This window comes from Lutra lutra, chromosome 8 (genome assembly GCF_902655055.1).
Source record: "Lutra lutra chromosome 8, mLutLut1.2, whole genome shotgun sequence".
Classification (NCBI taxonomy): domain Eukaryota; kingdom Metazoa; phylum Chordata; class Mammalia; order Carnivora; family Mustelidae; genus Lutra; species Lutra lutra.
Window position 1 is genome coordinate 93,187,191 of NC_062285.1, and position 18,646 is coordinate 93,205,836.

Genomic DNA, 18,646 nt, shown 5'->3' on the forward strand with positions numbered 1-18,646 from the left:
AAGCCACTGCTTCCAAAAGTGCTTTGGTACCCTGGCATAATTTCAAAGAACTCTCCTTTCCCACTTAGTTAACTACATTTCCCCAGGAAAAAAAAAATCTTCTCTGTCAATGTAACATCCCTTAACAGGACTCCTGCTGGTGGGTTCTTGTATCTTGCTGTGGCAGCTGTGAACATATATACTATTGATTGTTAATGTGTGATATAAATCCGACCGGAGCATGCCCACTAATTGGTTTGAGAGCTAGATATAGACAATGCTGTCTTATAGTAGCCTGTGTAGATAGGCCTAGTCATAGGGTTAATTCTGCTTGACAGCACATCAGCAGCATCTTGGGAGTAATTACCCAACAGAAGTTTTCCCACAGCCGAACTGAGAGCTTCAAAGGCTTCTGAATTTACAACCAGTATTAACCTATATCTGAAACATAATGTTCCCACAAGAGCTCGGATTTTTTTTTTCCTCCTTCTTATTAAATGTATGGAGTGACTAGGTTCATTTACTGGGAGAAGAACTTAGTGAAAAATTACTTGGTATTGAATAATTGAAAATCTTTAATAATAAGAAAGAGGATAAATTTAAATTTGAGTTTTTTATTGCTTTATTATATTACGGAAACAAGTTAATCTGCCTTTTTTTTTTGATCCATAATTTATCCTCCTCTCAAAACAAGTTAAAAAGTTAACTATCTTTTTCATACTGTGCTGTCTCTACAGGTAATGTGCATATTTAGGGGACTTAGGATAATGTGTACATCTAAAATAGTTAAAATAGATGAGGTATTTACATTTTAAAAGCGATTTTCCTTTTTGGCCAATGTACTGAAATCTCTAACTATTGGTTCCCCTCCCGCAAAGTAACAGTTGCTCTTTAATAAGCAATTTTTTTATTGTGAAAAATTTCTTTCTCTTTACAGGTCAGAAAGCAAGTTTGACTCCGGTTCAGGTATGTTTACATTAGTAATGTTATTCTGAGTGTATTTTATTTACATTATTCTCTGAGGAGTAACTCATCAGACCAAGAACCTTTTTGATTTTAAACAGTCTAGGCAGCCTCTCAAAACATGAACCCCACCCAAGGATGGCTATCGGCTGCTTGGAATCCTAACCGGAGATGTTCACTTTGGGAATCTTGATAGTTCTGCAATAAGGCTTCAATGCCCTCTATCTGCCAAGTTTCATTTTAAAAGCAGAAGTAAGAGTTTACATACTTATTGCTCAAAATAGAATATTATTCTCTAAGTAGATAAGGCATCCTGAATGATTTGAAGATTATGTGCAAGTGACTTGTCATCAAATGTGGGTAATAAATACATTTAATCCAGCAAACTATAGTTTATGTGCTGCTGAAGCAAGCACTAATCCAGAAAACTAAAAAAAGTTTAAGCCAATAGAAATAGAAATTTGTCTACGATTTGTTAGTTTTTAAAAAATTTGTTTTGTTGTGGGGGGGAATGGAAAACTAAGGTCACCTGAAGCCATTATTTTGCATCTATCAGGAAAAAATTTACATTTTCAGAAACAATGGCATATCAACCTCATTAGATGTTCTTTTCATTAAGCCTGAATGTAGCCATATAATCCTTAGGTTGGACTGTGTCTTTATGTCATTTGCTGAGATTTATGTGCTCCAGAGTGTCAAATGGTATTTATAATTAAAACACAAAAATTGTCTCATATTCATACAAAGAAATTATGCCATTTAGTGAATTGTTAATAGATAAATAAACATTGATTTTCAGTTTCAGGAGAAAATAATTTGCAAAGAAACATATAATTTACTGAATTTGAAAGTAACATTCTTACACTGGTTTGAGTTCCATTCTGTTTTAACTTTAAAAAAAAGTTTTTGTTCATTATGTTCACAAAGGACCTGAGGACCATATATATTCCCTTTGGTCATGACGTTAAGGTGCTAACATGCTTTTCTCCTTTAAAAGCTTCATCTTTCTTTTATTGTATACCTTTATGAATGTCTCCGACTTGGTGAGACTCTTTAAATATGAAGTCTGTACATTTGAGTTAACAATTTCACCTCATTTGAGAACCCTGGTTCCAGAAATCTGTCCATTCTGTGTGTTTGGGCTTCTGAATCACATCTGACAGTGAGAGCATAAGATAAACATTACTGGTTTACAATAGAGACTAAATGGAGACTAAAGGCATGGTGACATTGTATCAATGATTTGACCTTTTATTGATTCAGAAGAGGTGACTCAAAATAGGGTGAGAAGTCTTTGTCATTTCTTAAATATTAAAATCTCTAAGTAAAATAAAAAAATAAATGGAGAAAATTGATGGCATATGAAATTTTTACATACAAGTTGGATCTTTTTATATCATTACCAGTATTACCAAATATTTATTAAGATCCTACTTCATTATGATCCGATTTAATTCCCTAAACATCAGGTCAGAAACTGGTTTTAGGTTAAAGGATCTGGTACATAGCTCTTAAAAACGAAAAAGTCCAACAAGTTCATTTTGAAAGTAAAACCTGGAAATAGTGTACAGAATTGAAATATTAGGCAGCAGTTGTCAAAGTCAGAAAATTTATGTTGAATTTGCAAATCCAAATGAAAGCATGCTGCTAAATTCCCGTAGTGATAGTTATAACATCTGTACAGACACGCGTCTTTCACTCTGGTGACCAAACATTTTTTGTTCATGATTATTTTCTCCAAGTCCTAATTTAAAAAAAAAAAAAAGTTTATGATGGACAACATCTGCATGTCTTTGAAAACTACGAAGTTCTGTACTCTGAAAAATCTTATGGGGAATACTGATTAAAAGTTTATTTATTCTTTTAATTTCAAATTTAAATATGTTGTGGAAAGAATTCAGATGGTTTCAAATTAAGAAACAGGTAATTATGTTTTCTTATAAGCTCTTTTAGCTTAGTATCAGATGAGGGAATCATGACAAAGGAAGCTAGAACTGTGTTCTTTGGCATGCTATATCATGCAAATTTGGTTAGAAATAAGATGGCATATTGGAACAATTAAATGTATGACTTTAATAGGTTCAGATTTTCTATTGTTCATCAAACACAGAAAGTAAACTAGCTCTGCTTAATGTTGTATACAGCTATAACAGTGTTCCTGACAAAGTAAGATTTTTAAATGAAGGAAAATGTCAATCTTGCAAAGGAAAAAAAACACTTAAAAAATAAATAGTATGGGTAATGACTGGCCATAAAGGAAAGGATTTCAAAGTAACATTTTATATATATATATATATATCTCCCCTCCCAAATAAGGAACCCAGCTTATGCAGAACTTACTGCACATTTGCAATTTGTGTAAATGAGTTTCTGACTGTGGAGTGAGCTTCAGGAGGAAGGAAGGAAAGTTTTCATTGTCAGCACATGGTGAAAAATGTCAGTTGTTGAATACATACCCAAGCAATCAACCTAGAGAATGATTTCATTTTTTTCTCAAAACTGTTATCAACTTTTTTCTATAAAAGCAAACCCACAAACAGCTTGTGTTTTTTTTTAAAGCTTCAAAAAAATTATAATGAAATATTTCAACTATATATAAAAATAGAGTGTGGTATAATGAATATCCACATATCCATCATCTAGATTTTATAGTTGTTAATAATTTGCCATACTCATTTCACTTTTCTTTTTTTGCTTGAACTATTTTAAAGTAAAATACATACATTTCATGTCACTTTAAAAGCCTAAAGATTATAGATTACCTTGACTTAATGAAAGAGATCAACTATTTTTTCGAAGTTTTCATTTGTCTCAGAAATTCGAGTCACATACAGATTCTTCTGGAAAGGATCATGGCATTACCATGTCCACATTAAGTTAAAGAGACATCAAAAGTTCTATTTGTGGTGAAGGTTAACAAAACCTTCAACCAGAAGGTAGTGGCACTGAATTAATTCTGATCCAAGAACCCCAAGAATGTTCTGTCCTCAGAGTTAATTTGATTAATACTGTAGCTGCCATCTAGCTGTGTCCTCTGTGTCCTGAGGTATATACCGATTAAACTCTGTTTCTGTTGATTTGTAACTCAATCACCTCAAGTTTTCGGCTTTGCTGACTGAGAGCAATCAACCTACCTTCTTTCTCAAGGAGTTTTAAGGTTTCCATTTTAATATTGTTTCCTCGTTGATGCACTAATGTTGCTTGCCTGCAATCGTGTGTAGTTGGTGACTTTACTAATAGAGTAAAACAGACTTCCTTTTATGTTCAGAAGTAGCAAGAAGCTGTGCTCTTCTCCCCACCTCCCAAGAAGGGAAGTTAGTTGATGCTGGGGGAAGCAGAGCATTGAGTTTAATGTAGTGATTAAACATGAAAGCTATATATCAAATCTCAGGAGAAACATGCTTTTGAAAGAGACAGGGAACTGTGGAACATACTGCGTGATAGGCTATGTAAACAGAGCCCTGGAGGTCAGTGTGTGGATGCAAACCAATTAAATAAAGAAATTACTGGCTTTGCTTTCTATCATCTGGATGGGGAGGATCAAAAGTTAACATGGACAGGGCTGAAGTGTAAACTTTGCTTGAATAACTTATAGGCACCTCTGGAAACGTTATTAACTCTTTCAATTCAGCACCAAGTTGTTGTTGTTTTTTTTGTTTTGTTTTTAAATTTAAACAAAAGAAGTTACAATCAAAAATAAAATATATGCTCTCTTTGCCCTTTTGTACATGTCCATTAACAAAGGTGCTCGTGGTGAGTAGAATGGAAGAGAACGCAGGGGATGAGCTGCTGAGAAGAGCAGAGTTGACGGAGCAATCAGATTTCAGGGACGGGCACATGTCTTTTAAAAACAACCCATTTGGAAAAGCAGAGCTCTTGCAGAGTAACTGAAAAAAGATGTTTTCCTCTTCTCCTCAATACTGGGTATAAGGCAAAGCTGTAGTTGGGATTTACCAGTCACTACATAACATCAGGATGGTGTTATTTCTGTTTTATTAACATAGAATAGTTTTCTGACCAAGAAGAACCTGAAGCCTAGAAGTTAGTTAATAACTGTATGTTAAGGACTGCCTGGAGTCTAATTCTGTGCTCTTAACCTTCTCAGGCGATGTTTGGATGAGAAAATGAAATATCAAGTTAAAATGGTATAGTTTCATGGTCCATAAACATTCAAAATAAAGTTTTTTTTTTCTTTCTTCTGTAGAGTCATGTTGGCTGAGAAAGTGAATAAGCTTATGTTTAGTGCTTGTTGATTCTGGGCTGCTTGGAATAGCTCTACTAAGGAAATGGGCTCATAGAACACAGCAACTCAAAGGTATAAGATTTCATGAAAGCAAATTATGGAGGATTAAGAAACCTAATGAGCATGTTTTAGTGTGGAGAGTTGAGGAGGGAGCTCACTCTTAAATAAAGCCCAAGAGTGTACAAGGTTAGGAGATCCTAAAAGACACGATAATAAAAGGCACAACAGAATATAATTATCTTGAAGGGAAAAAAAACAAAACAACAAAAACCCCGAGGAACAAAAAGCAGCTAGTGTCGCTTTTAAGATCTGTATAAAAAGGGCTCTACACCAGGATAAGGAAATCAAAGAATATAATCAGTTAAAGCTTGAGGCAAAAACATAAGGGCAGTGAAAAATACAGTGGACTGTTAATGGTGGTCACTAAGTTGAAGGGAAATGAGGAATTTGAATATAGTAGAACTAGAGTTTTGAAAGCTTGTGAGCAAATGAGACAGTTTGCCTAACATAGTAAATCTTTCTCAAGAAATTAATAAGGGAAACATTTTCAGATCTTACCAATGTGGAGATTGTGTTGACAATACTTCTCAGCTGTTTCAGATCGATTTTGTCATTTTTAATTTCTTATTTTTGAAGGGCTTGTAACAACAAAGAGCAAGGAAATATAATATAAATCTCTAGACGAGTATTGAAATCTGTCTCTGGGCATCAGTCATTAATAGAAATGAGAAAAATATTGTCTGTTCATCTGATCATTCATTCAACCTATGTTTACCAGGTGTACTGTGTGCCAAACCTAGACCCTGTGTTTATAGCTGTGAACAGGGTGGATATAATTCATTCTCTCCTAGAATCTTACAACTAGTTGGACCATTATACAAATTCACATGGATTTCTTTGCATATTTGGCTGAGAAGGGCTAATAAGGTTAAATTGAGATCCAGATGGTGAATTGAAGAACTCGTGATATTTAAACATAAGCTAATATATTTTAGGTTTTGACAAATTTACCTTTCTTGACTTTATTCAAACCATATCACTTTGGTTTCCCCTTTGACTTTTAAGAGACCAGCCTAATAATGCTACTGGTTAGTGTGTAGTTTTTCTCTTGCTTTTAATAAGGACTGACATTTCACATTTGATTATCATTAAAAGAGATTAATTTACAAGAGAACAATGACAAATGTTAACGAATATTGTTCTCTTCTTCACTTTTATTTAATTTTTAATTTATTCTTTTACTGGATCCTAATCAGGGTTGGCCTGAAAAATCAGGCAGCCTTCTTTATAACAATCTTACTGAATTATGTAGAAGCAAATGGAAAGGACAGAGCCTTTCATCTCCTTTTATAAACTAAACACCAGGAAGCAGCAAGGCATAGCAGCTAAGTGCAGAGGTTTGGGTTCAGATAGATCTAAATGAAGACTGTTTATTTCTAATAATTTTCAGTTGGTTTTCTTAGATTTCATGTATACCATTATGTTATATACTTAAATTTTGTTTTTCTTTTCTTCTTATTTAGAACTAGAGCATTTAAAGCTGTGAACTTCCTTCAAAAACTTCAGCTTTTTAAATATTGTATTGTATTTTATTTATTTTTTAAAAAGATTTTATTTATTTGACAGAGAGCGATCACATGTAGGCAGAGAGGCAGGCAGAGAGAGAGGGGGAAGCAGGCTCCCCACTAAGCAGAGAGCTGGATGTGGGCTTAATCCCAGGACCCTGAGATCATGACCTGAGCCGAAGGCAGAGGCTTAACCCACTGAGCCACCCAGGCGCCCTAATACTGTATTTTAAATAGTTGCAGTTTTGGCTTTCTTTTGGACACAATGATTACGTGGGAAAGTGTTTTACATTTCCATATGTTCTACTTTCCACTTTTGTTTGTAATTTTCAGTTTCATTGCTTGGTGGTCAAAGAATGTAGCCTTACTATTTTTCAATAAGTCTATTATGCAGTACTTAATAAAGTTGTATTTTTTGGCCTAAGATATGTTTAATTTTCTTTTTAAGATTTTATTTAGTTATTTGACAGAGAGAGAGATCACAAGTAGGCAGAGAGAGAGCGGGAAGCAGGCTTCCTGCTGAGCAGAGAACCCGATGTGGGGCTTGATCCCAGGACCCTGGGATCATGACCTGAGCCGAAGGCAGAGGCTTTAACCCACTGAGCCACCCAGGCGCCCCAGATATGTTTAATTTTTGTAACTCTTCTGTGAGCGATTCAAAAACTATATTCTCTGAAATGAAAAGGTTTGGTACATAGTTATTAGATCAGTCTGAGTCATGATTTATATCATTAGTTATTTAGTTTCTGTTTTATCTGGCGAGGACTTTGAGAGGAGAGATAGTTTTTTTTTTTTTTTTTAATTGAATTCTACGTCTTTAGATATCGCCACTTCTGTATTGTCAGCTTCTGTCCTCTATGTTCTCTGGCACCAACCGTCTTGCTTGGGCCATGCATTGCACTTGTCCTCCCGTAGAGGACATTATTTCAAAGCAATGCCCAAGGAAATGAAGGCTCCTCTAAATAGGAAACTTACATTATCCCAAATTTGTACATGAAACAAGAAGTTGTTTTACCACCTGTAAATACCGGTGCTTTCCCCTTCCTTTTTGTGCCCAACACCATCCCATAGCTTTGTTATGAAAGAGGCTCTGAGACATTATCTTTAAAGGTTCAGCCTAACACCTCCCCAGCAGTTAATCATTCCTTCCTCTGTGCAAACACTGAGTCTTTAAATGGATTCGTTATAGCATTTATGATTTGCTATAATTATTTGTGTGAATCTTTTATTTCTCTCCCAGTCTGTGAGTGTTTTGAAGATAGGAACCATATCTTACTCCCCCTTATAACCTTGGTATCTGGTATGAAATAGTCAATAAACAAAAATTCAATGAAGTTGGGAATCTTTGTCTGCTCTGTTCTTGCAATTTTGACCAAAGCGCTTAACTAATTACCAAAGATTTATTCTCCCTGTTCATAGTGTAGAGCTGTTGCTGGGAAGTGGCTACTCAGCCAGAGATGACAATTTCCCACCTCTCTCTAACCCTAACCCTAACTCGTGTGGGGACATACAACCAATTTTTTCAGTGGAGTATGTGTCATTTCTGGGTTAAAGGGATTAAATATCCAGTGTATTCCACCTCTCTCTTCTGAAATTATGTCGGAGGTACATGTTGAACATGATATGGAAGGAGTCTGGATCTCCGAGTCTTACTTGGAAGAGATCCATGCAGGAGAGCCCTTCAGTCCAGAGCATCTTTATTGGCCTTTAAGTAGAGGGAAATAAACTTTCCGTGTAATAAGCTACTGAGATTTTGCCATGTTCATTATGGAGGCTAGAGTCATATACCCTGATTAGCCTGGTGCCTAGAATACTTCCTGCAAATAGATGGTACTTATTGATTATTGTTGGATAATGATAAAATTTATGGCTAGGGACTATAATATCAAATGCAAAGATGATCCTATAAATGAAGGATCATAGAAATATAATATACTGTGTTTTGTATAGTCACCAAGCCCATCACTTATCAATTGGCACAATAATACCTAGTAACAGGACACCTTAAAAAAGCAGTGATTTAAAACAATAATGTATTTGTGGTCACGTGTTTATGGATTGGTTGGGAGTTGGCTGACATAGGTTGGTCACAGGTTCGGTCCAAGTCTGCTCCATGGGTCTTGTCACTGGTGATAACAGAGAAGAGGGCAAACCTCACTATGCAAGCACATTTCAAACCTATGTTTTCATCAGGTCTGCTAGCATCCCATTGGCCAAGTAAGTCACATGCCCAAGCTGAAAGCTAAGGAAGGGGAAAGAACTTTGTCCCTTCTACTCACCGATCATGCAGGTGTGTTAAGTACTCTGTCTTCCCTCTAGTGGGAAGAACTATTGAATCACATGATAAAGGGTGTAGAGATAGGAAGAGGAGAAGAATAGAGCCAATAATGAAATCTACTATATTAGAATATCATGTACTTAGATCAATTATTTGGTAAAAGTATTTATAGAGTTAGAAATATTATATTTCTAAAGTGGATCCAATTCCTTCTTTATAATCACATTATTGTAACCTAACTTTGGATATAATAGTAATGGATATAGTAAGATGAAAATATTTGTATAATGCTTTACCACTTAAATAGTACTTTTAATAAATCTTACCAAGTTTGAGAGTCACAAACCTCAGCAAGATACGCAGGACTATTTTTTACCAGGGAAGTAGTTGAGATACAAAAAGGTTAAATGACTTATTTAAGGTCATATAACAGTGAATGGTCAAGGTGGGATTATATGGCAGATCTCCAACTTGCAATGACTCTTCCCATTTTATTAGATTATGGGATAGTTCTTTTTGTGAGTGATTTAAAAAAATTTATTATTAGCTTTTAATTTTTCTATAATTCCTATATTTAGCAACTATTATACACTATAAATTAGAAAATTTATTTTTTCTCAAATCAAGAATAATTATATGATTAGAAACATGTCTTGAAAATATAAAGTGTATGACTTCAATATGGCTTTTAGTAGGCCATTGAAATGTTGCTGATGGTTTCCCAAGAAGCCTCAAAAGATAGCATTAATTGCCTCAGTGAATTTTCTGTGTTCCAGTATCTGATCTTAAACTTCCAACCTCAGGAACTTGGATGTTTTAGTATCTTTCAGGGATTGACTCATATTAATAAACCCACAAGACTAATGGATTAAGCTAAAATGCCAATGTATTTGTTTATGATGAGAAATACAATTCTCACATGGCTCAGAATACACTTACCCCTGCGTGGTCAGTGTCTTCTTTCTCTTAAATAGTCAAGCTGTGTGACTCGAAAATCACAATAAGAACTCAGTTTATCAATTAGCCAAAATAAACCATTCATATTGGGGCTGAAATTTCCTTGGTATAGCATATTAGCACCCTAAAGGCAGACCTACATGGGGAGTCAGATCATAACTAGAAAGTTGCTCTGTTAAGCACAAAATAAGAAAAAAGGGAAATAGACAAATCGAACATTTAGCTTTATGAGTTTATGTTAATGTGAATTATCTATCTCAAAATGGGAATAACCCTGGCCAGTGAAACTTTATATAACTTAACATCCATTGGCTTTGCCTTCATCTCTCCAATACATCCAACGATCCTTATGCAAGACTCCTTTGCAATTGGGCTTGGAAAACATACTACAAGTCCATTACCTAAGACTCTGTTTCCAAGTTCTTCTTTTTTTTTTTTTTTTTTTAAGATTTTATTTATTTATTTGACAGAGATCACAAGTAGGCAGAGGCAGACAGAAAGAGAGGGGGAAGAAGGCTCCCTGATGAGCAGATAGCCCTATGTGGGGCTCAATCTTAGGACCCTGAGATCATGACCTGAGTCGAAGGCAGAGGCTTAACCCACTGAGCCACCCAGGCACCCCATGTTTCCAAGTTCTTGGAGCAGGACACCATGTGTGGAAACTTGAGATCTTAAAATTTACAGTTTAATTATTTCTTAGCTATTGAAGCATGTATTAAAATTTTAATGGTTTAACATACCACTTCAGCATACTAAAATTAAAATATAGAAGGTCAATATATAGATCTAGATATAGATCATTTCCTTTACTTAAAATGTTCTCTCATATTTTCCTTCAGTTAATCCCCAGTTCTCAGAGGCAACCATTATTCTGACTTTAATCACCATTGATTAGTCTGTTCTTGTAAAATAAAACTGTACAGTATATATTATCTTGTGTGTGATATTTTTTGGTCTATATAATGTTTTTGAAATTTAATCATGTTATATGTAAGTACCAAGAGTTATTGCTGAGTAGTATTGAGTTGGGATGCGTATTTTGGTCAAAGTCAGGCTATCGTTCATGCAGTTGGGTTTACTGAGCTGTCTCTGTTCTGAAATTCTCACGCCCAGAATACTGTTGTTAATGCACTGAACCAGTATGTAAACATTTTTGCTTGGATTCCACATGATCAGTCAGTGAAATTGCATGTACATGTATAACACTTATTCTGTTTTAGATGTGGTGGAGGCTATATGAATATGACACAGTTCCTCCCTCATGGATCTTGTAAGGTAATTATAGAGATGAGATATAAACACACACACATACCCGAAGATATCTGTATGTACAGTTTCTAGTAATGGAGTCCTAGTGGGATTTAGAAGGGGAATCACTTTAGGCTACAGTGATAGGGGAGGTACCTTGTTGGAGGTGTAACTTAGATCTTCACAGGTTGAAGTTGGATAGATATAAAGAAGGAGATCATTTTAAAGAAAGGGCCAGTTAAAGTCAGGCACAGAGGCAAAAGGGCAGAAAGTATTTGAGGAACATAAGTAAATCAAATTGCCAGAACTGGAAGACTTTTTTGGGAAATAATGGTAGAGTTAGGAATCTATTAGAGAGCATATGTTAAAGAATTTGGACCTAACTGTAGATAATAGCATTAGTAATAATTGCTAATGTTGATTTTATGCCTACTATGTGACAGGCACTGTACCAAGTGCTTTATATTTACTAACTCATTTAATTTGTACAAATCATACATTACTACTCTCATTTTATAAACGCGTAGACTAAGGCACAGAGAGGTTGGCTATTTTGCCCAGAGTTGCATAGCTAGTAAATGACAGAAAAGGGATTTGTTCCTAAGTAGCCTAATTCCAGAGCCTGTACTCTTAACCATGCAATAAATCCCCTAGAATATGAGTTTATATGATCAAAATATATCTATGAATTTTTAGTGATATACCTTTTTACTCATACACGTGACAATTTTTATTCATATATATGACATACTTGTCCAGTCAGTCACATATCATTGTAGAGATTTTCTCCCCCTGCAAAGTAGATTCAGTAGTCTCTTGAGAAACGGGTTTTGGAGGTGAGGTAGAGTTTTGATTTCTAAATGCAAATTATCCCCACAGCATTAAATCGCTTGCTGAAAAAGATATTCATGTGGGATTTGTTGTAAAGATATGATTGATGAAGAATTAACAGTCTCTAGGGAATTGATAATTATCTTGTTTTGGACAATACCTTATTTTTAATAGAGTTGAAAATTAATAGAATTCAATTAATACAGTTCACTGTAGTTTCTATAGGAAGTGAAACACTTACCTCATATTGGTAGATCTTCATCAAGTGGAATGAATGGGTGGTGATCGTTAACCTTCTTGGGGGACAGTACATGGATTATTTGTCCATTCATGTAAACTGACATACCTTGCTCATTCCTGGGCAGAAATAAGATACATTTAACTAAAAAGGGTAGAAAATTTTGTTTTAAGTACATGACTTTGTTGCAGGCTTAAGATTTTTAACATTCTGCTTCAGTATGAAATTATTTTATTTAGGAAACAAGTACAAATGCAGTAAGCAAACTCAATTGTTTGCTTATTAAATCAAAACGTTCTATTAAAAATAGTTTAAAATGCCAATGACATTTTAGTTCTTTTTATGCCTCAATAATTTTTTGGTTATATCTTTTGTATTATAGAACTATGCTATAGGAAAGAACATTTTATAAGAGGTTATTTTGATTTTTCATCAGTTCCCTGGATAGGAATAAAAGATGAAGAAAATTTAATTTTTGCCTGGTGACCACAGATCTTTTAGTGATTTTTAATATATTCTGGAGATTCAAATAGTTAAGAAACAGGTGCCTTACATGATATTCAAGTGGTGAAATTAGTAATCTTCTATTCTAGTTGTTCTTTTTTTGCTTTTGTTGAAATTAAAGACATATTTAATTGATACATATTAAAGACATATTTAGTCAACATATTTTCACATAGTAGCATGTGGTAGTGTTCATTGCGTTAAGTGAGGAGTGAATAAAAATGGAATGATGTTAGTTTTTTTTTTTGATAGGAATGATGTTAGTTTTAAGAAGAAATGTATTTTGCCATTTTCAAAATAATATAGAATATTTGCCAAATTGTTTTTTTTCTTCAAAAAATGTGTTTGTACATTTACAAACATTGTAATGTAATGTACATTACATCCAAATCATTTACAATGTAATGTACATTACATCCAAATCATTTACACTGTGGGTTGAAGGCCATTATATAGAAGGCAAGAGATGTAAAGGACAAGAAAATTTGATAACAATGAAAATATTTTATGGCAGAACATAGCAACACAAAACAGTAATGCGAAGATTGAAGTAATATAGTAGTTTTCCTATCAAAAATGGTAAACCTCAGGCTTCCCGGCCAATCAAAAATAGAGTTTGGGATGTTATTCTAACATTTTAGATTTAAATTTGTTTCTATGCTGTATTAAAATTAATTCAGTTTTTCCCTTGTGTTGTTATATACTAATAGTCAATAAACCGTACTTTTAGTGTATGAATGAAAATGGCATTGAAACTCATTCAAATGTAATACCCTAGGGTTTTCCTAGTTGGATTTTATTCAAATTTTTATTGCATTTTGTGGCTTGCTTTATATTAATTTCTTACATATTTGCCTTTTAAGTTATACTTACAGTTTTTATCATGACCTGATTTTTGATTACCAGTATTCCTTAAAATGTTGCCTACATATGTGGCTTTTGCCAACTTATTTATTAGGAAATTCATTGGTTTTTTAAAATTCTAAGCAATGTACCAGTATATTTATTTTTGTAGCTATGTGATCTTACATTTTTATTTCAGGATTGTTGAAAAATACTACATAACTAGAACTTAAAATTGCCTATAGTTCCCAGTATGTATAAAAAATAAAAAATTTCGGGGCACCTGGGTGGCTCAGTGGGTTAAGCCGCTGCCTTCAGCTCAGGTCATGATCCCAGGTCCTGGGTTCGAGCCCCACATCGGGCTTTCTGCTCGGCAGGGAGCCTGCTTCCTCCTCTCTCTCTGCCTGCCTCTCTGCCTACTTGTGATTTCTCTCTGTCAAATAAATAAATAAAATCTTTAAAAAAAAAATAAAATAAAAAATTTCCCCCCAGTTTAGATTTAAATTCATATTAAATTCATTTATGATAAAATATAATTTTTTCCTCAAGTTTTCTTTTTTGGGTAGAACTACTATGCATTTTTGGTAACCTAGTAATTTTATAAATTGGCAAATATAGTCATATCAGATAGATATGAACAAAACATTATGATGTTTTGTTAAAATGATATAACATTTTATGAATGAACAATGAATAAAAGGAAATTTCAGTGTCACAGTCAATACCATTTCATCAGTTTGGAAATTTAATATAACCATGTTCAGTTCAAATGTTTGTTGATTGTGCACTAAGGTAAAGCTTTGCCTGGAGTAAGCTATCTGTAAACTATTTTAGAATAATCTGGTATCAAACAGATATAACTCTCAGCATAGAAATGTACTGTTGTTAGGGTATTCACATATGATTGAGGTGACTGGCATGAAAGACAGTCGCCGCTCTGTTGTTTTATTTTGTAAGTTCTCAAGGCCAGGGGAAGCTTTTGATTATTTTGTGCTATGTGCCTACGCATACCTAGGGGAAAATAATCACAGATCTCAGTGTCAATTTAATTAAGCAGTTGATTTAATTGTTGATTCAACAGCTAGTTAGGGTTCACAATATTTTAGTATTTGTGAACTTCTTGGTAGTATGGGTGACAATAAAGTAATGATAAATTCTATTTTTTCCTAAGATAGAACATTATGTAAATGAACTAAGATGCATTGTTATTAAGATTATTTTAAATGTAAAGAGATACAGCTCAATTTTAACCAACTTTATTACTTAATAAACATGGCTCTAGATTTGAGGGAAATGTTTAAAGGCAATTATATTCTTATGTATGGTTAATTCTAATCTCTTTTTTGTAACCAGTTTTTAAGACAAGATCTATTATGGTTTTTCAAAATACTCGAACTTGCTTTGTAGAAATCTGAAGTGTATCATGTTTTAGCAATTATTTTTTTAAATTGTATTTTAGAAATTCCTCATCTTAAAGAGTAATTAGGTTAATTTTCATCTCTATCTTGTAACCAGTTCATAAGAAAGTAATTTCTTATGTTCATTCCAAATAGACCAAATTTGTCCATTAGAAATCTAAAAGACACCATGTCTTTTATAAGATGATTGATAGGAACTTACTTGTCTACTTTCTTCTTCTTACTGCTAGATTTAATAATCTTTCTATTTTGCCATGAATTTTCAAAAAGGTTTTTTTCTCAATTCATATGAGTTTTGATAGATACACTATATCACCACACAAGTCATGGGTCTATGTAATAGAAAGACAAACGTTTCTCTGTTATCTGCATTTCTCTCTGAGAGTCAATAGGTTGATTTTACATAGGATGATCAGAAACAGGAAAGCTATGGTTTAGAAAATGTTTTAATCTGTTTCAAATAACTTAGCTGAGCAATCTGGTAAAAATGACATGATTAATGACTGAAGAAGATTAAAATATTTTCACATTCTGTTTTTAATGACCGTTATCTTAAGTTTCTACTCTAAAATTTATAACTAGTAAAATATTACAGGAAAAATATATCATTTATAAGCCACTTGAAGTTCTGTTTTACTTTATCAAATTGAACCTGCGTTTTAGCCAAAACAGCATAAATTAAAAACAAATTTTAACTGAAATATAACTTGTGTGCTATTTATTCTTAAATACATTCATTGAAGTGTTAATATTTATTAGGTTCAACATAAAAGGGCTAAGATTATTGTTTTCAATTAGGCAGGATAGCAGTTCGATCAGTATATAATTTTTAAAATTTATCTTTATATCTAGGCAGATCTTCATCATTTGGAAATAGGCCATTTTGGTAAATTTAACTAAAAATGTTTTCTATGTGTGTAAGTGGTGACAAGTAAAACTATTAATGTTGGAGTTTTGCCCACTGATTCTAGTTGTTCTTTTTTTATCCAGAGATAATTATGTATATTCAGTCTCTGTCATATTTACCTAGAGGAAGTCTTTTTAATCCCTCATTTTTCTCCTTCACTGAGGTTATGTGTAAATACTACATGAAATGGCAAATGGAAGAAAGTCTGTTTTGTCTAAAGATACCATTCATCTTAAACAAACACAATCTGTCTTTGAAAGCATAGTGATACGAGTTTTGTTTGGTGGGAGAGGGAGGAAAATGGGTAAGACCAAAGCAAAAATATGTTACAAATTATATCAACTGGTATTATGCCTCTTTAAAAATTGGATAAATTTTCCTGATATGTGTCTGTCTACTTCGGGGACTCACACCCCCGCTGGAACCCCGCCTGCCCCCCTCCACAGTTTCATTGCTTCTTAGTTTCCACCATCACCGGCATACCATTTTTATGAAGACTTGCATTGATTTCTGACAATCCTGAAGCTAATTCTTAGATATCTTAGAGCACAATTTTCTAAAAAGCCATGTATATGAATTTATAATTCCATTAGGAAAAGGAATATGTTGCCTTATTTTAATTATTTTCAATTTTGAAGCCCCATAAAATGGAATAAAATAACTTCATTTAACCTTTTATACTGTGAACTCTTTAGAGATAGAGCCCTCTTTTAATTCCTCTACTGTATTTATCCCCAGCACTAAGCCCAACTAGGTCACAAGTGATGACTGAATAAATGTTTATTAAGCTCATGCCAAAGGAATTAACCTTTTACTGCTTATATTTGCTCATGAAATTTGTTATGAAAACTAACAACTTTAGTATTGTTCTTCCCATCTTGTTTTCTCTGTATTGTGCTTGTCCTTGTTCACCTTTTCTTTCCTTTTTTTTTTCTTTTGGTTGGATTGATTAAATTTTTACCATTTAAAAAAAAGCTTCTTGTCATAATTAATATACTATTTTTATTATCTCTTCAATTTAATTTTAATGAAAATGTTTGACTTTGTATTTCTCTGTTCATGTTGGGAATTAATTCAAATGTATAACTTCTTTCTGCTTCTCCCAATATAAGAACTTTAGCACTTTTAATTTGTTTCTCATCCCTATGCCTATAGCCTGACTCCAATCTGGAATTTTGGGAACACTTCTCATCATGCCTCTACTTTCTTAAAAATCATTCTCAAGAATCTATTGTGTTAAAGCTACATCGTGAACTGCTATCTAGATTTAACTATTGAATTTTACATATTTATTTACTCATCAATATTTCTTGCATCCTGACCTTTCTTAGATCTATTCTTCATTTTGCTGTAGTACTTCTTTAGGTATTCTTTCTAGATAGCAAACTGAGTTGCTTTATATATGGATTATTTATTCACACTTCTTTTTTTTTTTAAGATTTTATTTATTTATTTGACAGACAGAGATCACAAGTAGGCAGAGAGAGAGAGAGGAGGAAGCTGGCTCCCTGCTGAGCAGAGAGCCCGATGTGGGGCTCGATCCCAGGACCCCAAGATCTTGACCTGAGCCGAAGGCAGAGGCTATAACCCACTGAGCCACCCAGGCGCCCTTTATTCACACTTCTAATATCAAAAAGTGTTCAAGGCAGAAAACACACCATTGCACATTTATTCTTGAGGCATGGGAGTTGGCAAATTGAACTTACATGGTTCTAAGATCTTTGGATCTGCTTCCACAAAGGATAGACTTTTTGTTTCTCTTTTAAATGCTAAACTTTTTTTCCAAGTATGATTTTAGTTTATAATTCATTTGCTAAGAATTTCCTCTTGGAGGGAATAAAACGAATTTTTAGGTATCATTCAGTTAAAAATATACACTTTTAACAAATACTTAATAGGCGTCCTTTCTATGCAACAAATATCCAGTATCGAAGAGTATGATAAATACAATTCTTGGTTAATTGTACTAAATTTTTTTTTTAAATATTATAGATTAAATTTTTCATGTTATATCTTACAATTCTTGAGTTTTTTAAAAGACTTTTAAAATTCAAAATATAAAAGGTAAATTTAAAAAATATATTACTATCTTTGATAAAATTAGAGTACATGTGGTACCACCTTTTAAATGTCATTATCCGGGGCGCCTGGGTGGCTCAGTGGGTTAAGCCGCTGCCTTCGGCTCAGGTCATGATCTCAGGGTCCTGGGATCGAGCCCCGCATCGGGCTTTCTGCTCTGCAGGGAGCCTGCTTCCTCCTCTCTCTCTGCCTGCCTCTCTGCCTGCTTGTGATCTCTCTCTGTCAAATAAATAAATAAAATCTTTAAAAAAAAAAAATAAATGTCATTATCCATGTTCAGATACTTAGCTAAATGAACAACATGTTAGAGCAATTCAAGGTATGAGAGGATTTCACTTTGTCTTTCTACTTCACAAAGATTAATGTGGCAAAGATCTTTCATGTCGGTTTTGTAGTAAGTGAAAGAATAGAATCGTCTGTTATGCAGCTATATGTACCTTTCATATAGATTATATTTTCTGATATTTCTCAGTCTTATCTCATTATTTCAACTTTTGGGTTTATTTAGGTAAGGCTCTTGTAGAGCTAATGGATGACAGGATTACAGTACGACATCAGTATCTCATTTTAAAAGCATTCAGCGTTGATTAGTT

The 18,646-nt window shown here is 33.7% G+C and overlaps 1 protein-coding gene across 2 annotated transcripts in view; it reads left to right on the plus strand.

Moving 5' to 3' along the window:
* MSRB3 (methionine sulfoxide reductase B3) overlaps positions 1-18,646 on the plus strand; it is a 166,089-nt gene that overhangs the window by 80,493 nt on the left and 66,950 nt on the right. For both annotated transcript variants that reach the window (XM_047742503.1, XM_047742504.1), the window contains one exon: positions 917-945. In XM_047742503.1, coding sequence (XP_047598459.1) covers positions 917-945 — 29 coding nt within the window. The remainder of the gene's footprint in view (positions 1-916; positions 946-18,646) is intronic.